Source organism: Geotrypetes seraphini, chromosome 8 (genome assembly GCF_902459505.1).
Source record: "Geotrypetes seraphini chromosome 8, aGeoSer1.1, whole genome shotgun sequence".
NCBI classification, from domain to species: Eukaryota; Metazoa; Chordata; class Amphibia; order Gymnophiona; family Dermophiidae; genus Geotrypetes; species Geotrypetes seraphini.
In genome coordinates, this window is record NC_047091.1 from 9,349,432 (window position 1) to 9,361,051 (window position 11,620).

At 42.1% G+C, this 11,620-nt stretch overlaps 1 protein-coding gene across 6 annotated transcripts in view; it reads right to left on the minus strand.

The window, feature by feature from the left end:
* Window positions 1-10,970, minus strand: part of MECR (mitochondrial trans-2-enoyl-CoA reductase) — a 43,752-nt gene extending 32,782 nt beyond the window's left edge. For 3 of the 6 annotated variants that reach the window (XR_004540401.1, XM_033955608.1, XM_033955607.1), the window contains exons 1-3: window positions 10,824-10,955; window positions 1,948-2,045; window positions 1,491-1,619 (exon numbers count right to left, since the gene is read on the minus strand). Coding sequence is in view for 5 of the 6 variants with exons in the window: in XM_033955608.1 (XP_033811499.1) it covers window positions 1,491-1,619; window positions 1,948-1,993 (175 nt within the window). In the remaining variant the exon portion in view is untranslated. Of the gene's footprint in view, window positions 1-1,490; window positions 1,620-1,947; window positions 2,046-10,636; window positions 10,741-10,823 lie in introns of those variants that run through there. The other 3 variants (XM_033955612.1, XM_033955609.1, XM_033955610.1) reach the window with 3 other exon arrangements.
* Window positions 10,971-11,620: the final 650 nt, after the last annotated feature.

An 11,620-nucleotide genomic window follows, 5' to 3' on the forward strand; every position in this document is an offset into this window, starting at 1 on the left:
GTTTGGGAAGTTTCTTCCATTTAGGTTGATTGATGAATCGTTAGATTTTTTTGTTGGAGTGGCCATAAAGAATTTGGTTTTTCCTGGGTTTAGTTTAAGTTTGAAGTTTTTTGTCCAGAGTGTTACCTGATCGATGACTGATGAGATGAAGAGTCTGGTTTCTGCCGACAGGGAAGAGATTGGGATGATGATTGTGTAAGATTTGAGGTTCAGTTTTGAAAGTTTATGGCCTAGTGAAGACATGTATACATTGAAGAGAGTGGGGGAAAGAGGGGAGCCTTGGGGAACGCCATAGGGATTGATCCATGATTGTGAGTAGACTTGTTCACAGATGACTTGGTAGAAGCAGATTTTTAGGAAGTCTTTGAACCAGTTTAGTACTTGACCCGAAATACTTAGGGCATCTAGACAGCTGAGGAGTATGTCGTGATCCACCAGGTCAAAGCATTGCTCAGGTTGAATTGTAGAATCAGTGCTTGGTTCCCTGAGCTGAGAATGATCCACGATGGAGGCTAAGGCGGTTTTGGTACTGTGGTGAGAACGGAATCCTGATTGATATTTATGTAGAGATGAGAATTTATCCAAACAGTTTGTTAGTGCCATGTTGATCAGTCCTTCCATCAATTTGGTGAAGAAGGGAATGTTGGCAACTGGTTGAGGAGATGGGATCTTTGTGGTTCTTCATGATGGGTGTGATGAGGATGTGGCCAAGTTCAGTCGGGAACTCGCCCTTGGCCATCTGTTGTGAGATCCAGTTGTAAAGCAGAGCTTTAAAGGGAGGAGTGGCTGCTTTCATGATGATGGGCGGACAGGTAACTAGGTGGCAGTAGGAGTTGGCATATTTGTTGTAGAGTTGGAGGAACTGGAACCAATTGGGGGTTTCAAAGTGGTTCTATAAAAGCATTTCCATGGCAGTATCACAGGAAAAGGGAAGGGGTCGGTGGGTTACAAAATATACTGCTTTAAGATTGCAGCAGGTTTCCGGGTCTTGCTGCGTCTATGTAGAAAGAACCAACCTTTCAGCCAACGTGCTATGGCTTTCTTCAAGGTATGCTGAGGTCTGCAGTGTATCTTTATATATACAGTGGGTTCATGGACCTGATTGAGAACAGGGCAGTCTGTGGATCGCAAAATTTGAATTTTTGGCAGGAAAGTTTGTGGGCTGACCTGATTAAGAACAGGGAAGTCCATTGGTCATGAATTTAAATTTTGGCAGGAAAGTTCGTTGGAAGTCCAAGTTTTAATTTGAATTTTGGCAGGAAAGTTCATTGGAAATCCAGGTTTGAATGTTGGATATTGGCGGGAGCAATCGCAACCCAATTTTTAATGGCTGGAGAGAGAGTCTGAGGTCTCGCTTTTAAATTCTGTCAGAAAAGAGGCTGGAACATACTGCTTTAAGTTAGCCCAATTAAAAAGTATCACCTTCTCTCATTTAGGCTTTATTTCTATATATTACTAAAATACATCATAACGGGTCTCTTCCCACTTACCAAATTTCACACCAGCTGGTATCACCCAATCACCAGGCTTTAAGGTCACATGACTGCCAACCTCCAACACTTCTCCAACCCCTTCGTTACCACCCACTGCTGGTAGGTCAGGCAGGATGGCATATGTACCTGAAAACACAAAATTCACAAAACTTTCTCAACTTCTTTACATTTTTTAAAGGGATTCTGTTTACATTTTTTGCTCCCAGGTTTGAAAAGGTTCAAAGAAAAAAAGCAAACTCCTCCCCCCCTTCAAAAACAAATCCCAACAGGGACATCATTATAAGGTTTGACACATACTTTGCCTAATTGCTCATTTAGATGTCATGCAGCTATTAATCAAGAGAAATTCTGAACCAGCTCTCCTTTAGAGGAATGAAAATTAGGTTGTTATTTTATAAGCTGAAACAAAAAAAAAAAGAGGCAAATTAGCATACAGCAGAGAAGTCAAGGTTACCTTGCACCATATTGATGTCAGATGGATTGATGGGGGCTGCTAACATCTTAACACGCACTCCAGAGTTCCTCAGGTCCGCCAACTCCAGGCTTTTGAGCCTAATATCCCCAACCACCCCAAAATCACACGTTTAGAACATGAGCCAGAACCAGAGGACTTGCACACCATAGCTGTCTGTCTCTAAGAAAACTAATTTGTACTGACTGGTAAGGCATCTCCATTGTTTCTTAGAAAATACATGAACACAACCCAAATTTTTTTTAAAAAAACCCAAACTATGTCGGGATCTGGTCTACTCCTTGGTACTGTCTCTCCAACAAGGAAAAGCTTATGCATGCATAGTTCCCCAGATTATATCCTGACCATTCTGCATGCCCCAACCAATCTTATTACCTCCAGTTATTATGAGACCTCTCTAGACATGGACCCACGATGACCACACCATCTACCCATCCCTCTTAATCCATTGCCACCTCCATTAGGACATATACAGCAAGGTGTTAGCACAGGTCCCACTTTATGCAATGAGACACATTTTAGTGGTAGCCCATGTTAGTAACTTATTCCCCTAAATCCGGGAAACTGGTCTTTAGCAAGAACCAAAGTGGAAGACTTCATATACCAAAACTCACTAATAGCAACCTACAACCTACTCCTAGGAGACCTAAATCTACACCTAGATGATCAATCATCCAAACAAGTAGACAACTTTCTCTCATTTCTCAAAGCCTTATCCTTCCAAATGCTAAATCCACAAACAACTCATGAATGGCTAGCGTGCCTTAGTAAAAGAACCCCTTTATTACTTAAATCTATTTGTGGCTAAACTCAATTGTAGGGTCAGAGACACGGGTGGAAGATGACCCTTTCTTGGGCTTTTGACGAAGAACAAATCCAATATGGAGGGGTTAACTATTGTTTGGGTCCTGGCCAACAGGACTAGAAAACGTTTCAGAAAATTTGGGCGCCAAAAGGTTTTTAGGAGGCAGGGAAATATTTTCCCCTTTCTATTCCTTTGTCTTCATACTCTGCTCAAAACTCCATGCACTCCCCTCCCAGCTTTCCCTTGTCCCACATTCCCTTCCAACAGGCTTTGCCTTCCTTTCCCCTCAACCCCCTTTTGCTCTTCTTCCCTAACAGTGCGGATGCTAAGTCTTAGACTAGAAGCACCTTAGCACAAGGGTTCGGCAGTTCATCAAAATATTATTAGCAGCATCACGAGGACATTAAAAATCAGGAAGCTCGAAATCTTAGAAATAAATGAAGAGAATACACAAAAGAAGAATGACCTGCATTTCCTAAAGCACTTTATCTCGACTCTCCCCAGGCTTTCACTTCAAATGCACACAGTATTTATTAGAAAATCCTCCCCAAACTAGTTTGCACCTGTCGATTTTATAAGCAGAAGTGGAACAATGAAGTGGCATCACGCTGTAATTATTCCCCTCAAGTAGCCAAAGCTATTTGGAAGATGGATTTTATACTACAAAATACAGTCGACCCTACATTTATCAGCTCGAAAGTAAGGTGGAATTTGCCCATTCATGGCTTCAGACAAGCACTTGATTTCCCTTTGGGTCAGCAAAAGCTGTTGGAGGTTTTTGTTACGACAGAGGCAGCCGTGGCATAATCCGGTTTCCATAACCTTTCTGTTCAGCAGTCTAAAATGATTTACATTATGTCAGTCAAATACAGCCAATAGCCAAAAACACACCCTCAAAAACACAAAAAGGAGAAAAGACCTCAGTGTCCAATAGGGGCTCTAAAAAGCTACCCACATAGACAAGCTGGTTTCAAACATAATTTGAGACCAGCAGACACATCCTTGGTCAAAAACTCCCAAATACGTGAGATATAGTGTCTAAGGCTCTTTCAAAAAACACACTCTCTTTCAAATTCAATTTTTTTCAATAAAAGTCACTTTCACTTTCCAATATACTTTTTTTTAGTTTTTTCAATGAAAGTCACTTATCTGAACGTTGCTGTTTGAATGTAGTCCTGGGGTTAGAAAGCAGGAAAAACTGCTCCGTGTAGAGCAGGGGTGTCCAATGTCGGTCCTCGAGGGCCGCAATCCAGTCGGGTTTTCAGGATTTCCCCAATGAATATGCATGAGATCTATTTGCATGCACTGCTTTCAATGCATATTCATTGGGGAAATCCTGAAAACCCGACTGGATTGCGGCCCTCGAGGACCGACATTGGACACCCCTGGTGTAGAGTAAGCTGAAAGTTATTCAAGCACGATCATTACCACACTTCCACACAATCCAACAGGGCTCCCTGTTTCGCTATCATGCTTCTTCAGGGATTTGAGCGATCATTCACCCGCTTGTGGAAGCATGATAGCGAAACAGGGAGCCCTGTTGGATTGTGTGGAAGTGTGGTAATGATCGTGCTTGAATAACTTTCAGCTTACTCTCTACGGAGCAGTTTTTCCTGCTTTCTAATCCCAGGACTACATTCAAACAGCAACGTTCAGATAAGTGACTTTCATTGAAAAAACTAAAAAAAAGTATATTGGAAAGTGAAAGTGACTTTTATTGAAAAAATTGAATTTGAAAGAGAGTGTGTTTTTTGAAAGAGATACACTATATCTCTCGTATTTGGGAGTTTTTGACCAAGGATGTGTCTGCTGGTCTCAAATTATGTTTGAAACCAGCTTGTCTATGTGGGTAGCTTTTTAGAGCCCCTATTGGACACTGAGGTCTTTTCTCCTTTTTAGATATCATTTGATATGTAGACCTGTGTTTTTGAGGGTGTTTTCTTGGCTATTGATTTTTTGGGACATCCTTTTCTTGTTTATTTGGATTTTAGTCAAATACAGCCAACAGATTCAAGGAAAACTGCATGCCCAAAGCTCAGGAACGTCCATAATCAGGAGGATTCTATATATAGGGCTTTGAGCTATGCGGGCAACTTAACTGAATAACAAGGCAATTAGTGTTGGTAAATGGCATTCTAACAAGCAATTACAGTATTAACACTAACTGGATTTAATTAAAAGTTATGCACACAAATTTAGATGCAAGTCCAAAAAGGAGGGGGGGGGGGTATTCCTGCAATTTATATGAGTAATTGTAGAATTAGGGGGCACTGCAGTAATGATTTGCCATCAATTTCTGTATGGAACCATACCCGAATTGTTAAAGAATATAGCATGTCTAATTAATTTACCAAATAGATCATTACGTTCTGAGAATTTAGTTCTACTGAAAACAAATGCTAACCGGAAGCTTTGTGGAGACTGGTAAAATGACCTTCTGTTGTGCAGAAATATGGAACTCCCTTGTGGGCCAAATCTGAAAATGCCATGAAAAGGGTCGTTTCAGAAAATGACTCAAGACGCAATTATTTGTAGACGCCTTTTTCTAGTCAATCATTTTTTTAGGGCTCCTTTTATGAAGCCTCATTAGCGGCTTTAACGCACGCATCTTTTTTTGTGCGCGCTAACCCCTGCGTTAGCCGAAAAACTACCGCCCGCTCGAGGAGGCGGTAGCGGCTAGCGTGGCCGGCAAATTAGCGCGCGCTATTACGCTAACGTGGCTTCGTAAAAGGAGCCCTTAGTGTTGTGGATGAATCATTCATGACCCTTTATAGAAGCCTTTGGTGTTACTTTGTAGATATGTTCTCTGAGGATTATTTGTTTGTCTAATTTTGTTTTTTTACAATTTTATGTATATTATATGTATATTTTATGTATATTACAATTGTATGTAAATTATATAAACCGTTTCAAGTTTCAAGTTTATTATATTGTTTGATTAAACGCTTTTAAAATTTCAAAGCGTTTTACATAAATAAAATAAAGTGGACTTACTTATACAATTACTATTCATATAAACAAACTGGGAAACAACTTTAGACAAGAAGACAGCTAATAACAATGGGAAATACAATATTTATTAAAAGATTACATAAAAGGGAAACACATTGGGGAGATAAGGGGAAAAATGAGAGACCGAAAGGATGTCTAGAAAAATGAGAATTTGTAATCTGTCAATTAAAAGCTTCTTTAAAAAGAAGACATTTAAGGTTCTTTTTAAATATTTTTAAATCCTGTTCTAATCTTAAATACAAAGGAAGAGAGTTCCATAACATTGGTGCCGTAACGGAGAAAATTGAAGCACGGCAGGTTCCAATAATTTTTAAAGAGGGGACATTTAAAGTACATTGTGAAGATGATCTGAGAGTTCTAGATGAACTGTATGGGATCAAGAGCCTATCTATGAAAGCCGGAGTATTGGATTTTAATGTCTTAAAGACTAAAAGAGCTATTTTGAAAGTAATCCTATAAGATATTGGCAACCAATGAGCACTTTGAAGTAAGGGTGTGACGTGATCAAATTTTTTGGAACCTGAGATAATCTTTATTGCAGTATTTTGAACGAGTTGAAGACGCCTTATATCCTTTTGGTAAACCCCTTTTAATAAGGAGTTACAATAATCCAATTTTGAGATAACTAATGAGTGGATCAGTGTATTAAGAGAAAATGAATCAAGAAGGGGAGCAAGTGAACGGATCATTCTTAATCTGTAAAAACAATTTTTAACCGTTGCACTGATATGTCCTCGGAAAGTAAGATTGTTATCTATTAAAACCCCCAAGATTTTTGTATTAGTGGTCTGAATGAGGGGTTTATTATCAATTATAATTGGACTTGTAAGTTTTAAACGGTATAGAAATTTTAAAAATAAATAAATAAAATAATTTAGGTGCACCGACTTGCACCACATTTCAGTTGGCATGATTCCCAGGCGCTTAAGTGCTATTTTATAAACCATGCCAAACTCTAAGCCAGGGGTGTCCAATGTCGGTCCTCGAGGGCCGCAGTCCAGTCGGGTTTTCAGGATTTCCCCAATGAATATGCATTGAAAGCAGTGCATGCACATAGATCTCATGCATATTCATTGGGGAAATCCTGAAAACCCGACTGGATTGCGGCCCTCGAGGACCGACATTGGACACCCCTGCTCTAAGCACTGGTCATTTCCCACATTGACTACTGTAATTCTCCATACCATGGCATCACAAAAAAAGACCCGCAGACTTCAACTCATTCAAAATACGGCCATCAAACTCATAGAACATAGGGCAAGAAAATATGATCACGTCACCCCTTTGCTCCGCGAAGCACCCTGGTTCCTCATATCACATCGAACAACATACACAATTCTCCTACTTGTCTCGAAGATTAAACAAACAAATTCTCCAGCCTTTCTCGACAAACTCCTTATCCTTTGTGCCTCATCGCGAGCCTTACGACCCAATAATCAAAAATTACTTAATATCCCATCCATAAGAGAACTATTCTACACGTGCAACACTATATTCTCTGTCACAGACCCCTCCCTATGGAATGCACTACCATCAGATATTAGACTTGAAGAATCCCTTGACAAATTAAAATGCAAACTAAAGACCTTCCTATTTAGGGATGCCTACCAGAGTTGAAAAAAGGAATATGCCATCAGCTCATGTAACTAAGAACCGCTTTTACGACGCGATATCACCACCTTTATTGTTCTCTCCATCCTCTCTTATCTCCCTTTTATTTTATCTCGATGTAATAGAAACATAGAAATAGACGGTAGATAAGGGCCACGGCCCATCTAGTCTGCCCACCCCAATGACCCTCCCCTACCTTTCTCTGTGAATAGATCCCACGTGTCTATCCCATTTGGCCTTAAAATCAGGCACGCTACTGGCCTCAATAACCTGAAGTGGAAGATTATTCCAGCGATCAACCACCCTTTCAGTGAAGGAGAACTGCCTGGTGTCCCCGTGCAGTTTCCCGCCCCTGATTTTCCACGGATGCCCCCTTGTTGCCGCGGGACCCTTGAAAAAGAAGATATCTTCGTCCACCTCGATGCGGCCCGTGAGATACTTGAATGTCTCGATCATGTCACCCCTCTCTCTGCGTTCCTCGAGTGAGTGCAGCTGCAACTCATCCAGCCGGTCCTCGTACGGGAGATACTTGAGTCCCGAGACCATCCGGGTGGCCATTCTCTGGATGTACTTCTCTCCTCCTTACCCACGGACCCCTCTATTACCATATGTCTCTGTCTGATCTGCCCTCGATCTTTTAACTATGAAATGCACCCCCCCTTTTTTTTCTCTCTCTTTTAAAATTTAGTATTGTAAACCATCTAGGTAACCATTTATAGATGGTATATTAAGTATGTGGTAAGAGCGGATAGCGTAGCTGGTTTTAAGAAAGGTTTGGACAAGTTTCTGGAGGAAAAGTCCATAGTCTATTATTGAGAAAGACATGGGGGAAGCCACTGCTTGCCCTGGATCGGTAGCATGGAATGTTACTAGTTTGGGTTTTGACCTGGATTGGCCACCATGAGAACGGGCTACTGGGCTTGATGGAGCCATTATTTAAGGCAAAACGGGTCCCGTTGGGGATAAGACAAACCTTGACTGGGTTTATAATGCAGAGGGAATCTGTGCACCACACTAAAGATAAGTTTGGATTTAAGGGGTCCTTTTACAAAGGCGCGGTAGCGGTTTAACGTGCGGAATACCGCACATTATACCGCCTGCCGCGCTAGTACCTAACGCCTCCATTGACGAGGCGCTAGGATTTTAGGCTGCTGTGGGGATTAGTGCGTGATGAACTGTCCGACGTGCTAACCCCCGTAGCGTGTCTTGATAAAAGGAGCCTTAAGTTTTTGGTTTTTTAAAAAGTTTATTCCTAACTTATCACATAACTAAAAAACTATTACGCTGCAATAGCATTTTTAGCGCGCGCTAAACCCACACTTCGCGGCTAGAACCAATGCCAGCTCAATGCTGGCATTAAGGTCTAGTGGGCGGGGAAATTCAGTGCACGCTAAAACCGCTATCACAGCTTAGTAAAAGCAGCCCTGAATTAAAAAGAAAAACTAAGAAAAGTTAAATTTACGGAGAGGTTTTTTTCAGGTCAATGAAAGATACTGGAACCCTGCTACTGCAAACTAATTTATCCCAATTGGATCGTTTGCCGGGTTACTGAGACCTTTTCCTCTCCGTTATCTGTGCATTTTGGACTTTGTTTGAGATCATTTATTGGTGCTGGATGTATAGAATTTACCCCAATACTTCAACAGCAATAAGAACAGATTTCAGCAAACGGAGCTATTTTGTTCTCTAAGAAGGTTCTTTACATCCACTACGAACATTCATCTAACAAAAGTGATGGTGCAGAGATCTTTTATTTCCTACAATACAAAAGACTTTCTGATATCTTTGCTTGGGGCCAGCAGCAATTAATCTTTTAAGGTGTTTTTGGATAGGGGCTCAACAAGTTTCTTCAATTTTAAAATTAATACAGTACCCCAAACCAGTGTTTCCCCAAGTCAGTCCTCCTTGCCAATCAGGTTTTCAGGATTTCCACACTGAATCTGTATGAATTGGTGTGCATAACCTCCATTATATGCAGTTAGGCACAAGTCTTTGACCAGTATAAACAATCACACCGAATGTTAAAATGAAATGCACCCCAAATTAGTATACTATAAAAGATACACAGAGTGCCCTTTACAGAATATTAGCCTTGTGCAGATCATGCCAATGCCTAACTTTGAATTTTGACACTTTTCATTTCAATGATATGAAACAAAAAGTATCAAGAAAAGTATAGAATAACTTGTAAGTTTCAAGGCTCCACATCATTCTCTTCTTGGCTGGGCTGAGAACTTTTCAGTGGCCCCTTGTATGTATATCTGTGATCTGCCTAGAAAGCGACTGATGGTGCAGAATAGAAACGAAACAGAATAAATTCATGTAAACCATTCTCAGCTCCCCTGCATGAATGGTATTAAAAAAATGAATAAATGAAATTCAGCTGGGACATTTTATTCTGAGAATAAGCAAAACTTGTGCATATCTTTTGATTTTTCCACCTAAATCAAGGGTGTCAAGGTCCCTCCTCGAGGGCAGCAATCCAGTCAGGTTTTCAGGATTTCCCCATGAATATGCATGAGATCTATTAGCATACAATGAAAGCAGTTCATGCAAACAGATCTCATGCATATTCATTGGGGAAATCCTGAAAACCCAACTGGATTGCAGCCTTCGAGGAGAGACTTTGACACCCCTGACCTAAATCAAGGGTGTCAAGGTCCCTCATTGAGGGCAGCAATCCAGTCAGGTTTTCAGGATTTCCCCATGAATATGCATGAGATCTATTAGCATACAATGAAAGCAGTACATGCAAACAGATCTCATGCATATTCATTGGGGAAATCCTGAAAACCCAACTGGATTGCAGCCTTCGAGGAGGGACTTTGACACCCTTGACCTAAATGATGATGCATGTACTGGAAGCAGCATCTATAATAAATGCAATTTTTTTTTTAAAACTTATGGAGCATTCCGGTTTATTAAAAGCATGGCTATACAGTTGACCTATTTTAGTTAACAGATTATACAGAATACTGGTAAATTTCAGTTGATTATGGCAATGTTTCCTTTCATAGGTAAACCAGCGTTCTTGGCCTTTCACCAGAGGATCCAGCTTTTACCCAGACCCGGAAAGTGCAGGTAACAAGAGGATCTGGTGGATTTGGCTGTCAGGATTTCCCTCAATGCATATGCACGAGCTCTATCTGCACACTGCCTGCAAATCAATCTCATGCATGTTCGTCATGGGGGGGGGGGGTTGGAAACTGGACATTGCCTAGAAGTCTCCTGCCTGGCGCTTACTAATTTGGTATCTCCGCGGCACAAAATGTTTACGGATTTTTGCTTTGTGGAGGAAAGAAGAGGCAATGCACCATCGCGTTAGCTAACCACATCCAGGTGGTTCTGCAAACTCAACACCCAGGACCAGGTGGCTGCCCGTCTTCTAATAAGCAACGCCGCCGCCCCCCTCCCTAGTTCCCTCTCTTACTGCAGGACCTGCTCCGGCTCCCCGTGCCTCTCGTAGACCAGCGCCCGGCACGGGCCGCCCCGCCACGTCCCGGAGCGCCTAACCCACGCCGCCGCCACCCCCCCGACCCGCTCGGCTACTGCAGCTACCAAGCTCCGCATCGCCGTCGCAGTGGAGACGCAGCCGCGGCCAGGGAAAGGGCGCGGGGAGATGACGTCACGCGCACCCACGGTGACGCCCCGCGCGGCTTCCACGTGCCCACCGGCCCTGCTTCAGTGGTCTCCAACTCCAACCCTTTGCAGGGCCACATTTGGGATTTGGAGGGCCTCAGAAAAAAAGAGTTAATGTCTTCTTAAAGAAATGACAATTTTGCATGAGGTAAAACTCTTTGTAGTTTACAAATCTTTCCTTTAGGCTAAGTCTTAATAATAATATTGTCATTTATAGCTAAAGAGACATTTGAGCAAGAAACTGTTTTATTTTAATTTTGTGATTATGATAAACAGACTGAGGGCCTCAAAATAGGACCTGGAGGGCCGCAAGTTTGAGACCACTGCCCTACTTGGACCTGCTGGGAAAGCCAGCTGTCTTGGTGGAGCGCCCGCACCCGTCCTCCTCTCCGCCCTTTCCCCACCCCTCACTAATGCGCACGCGTGCACCCCTCCCCTTCCCCCGTACCTCTTTAACATTCAGGGCGCAAGCATCAACTCCAACCTGCTGCTCGCACCAGCAGTCGGATCTTCTTCTGACATCACATCCTGGAGCCACGCCTAGGAAGTGCTGAGGTGCAAGTAGCAGGTTGGGGTTGCTGCTTGTGC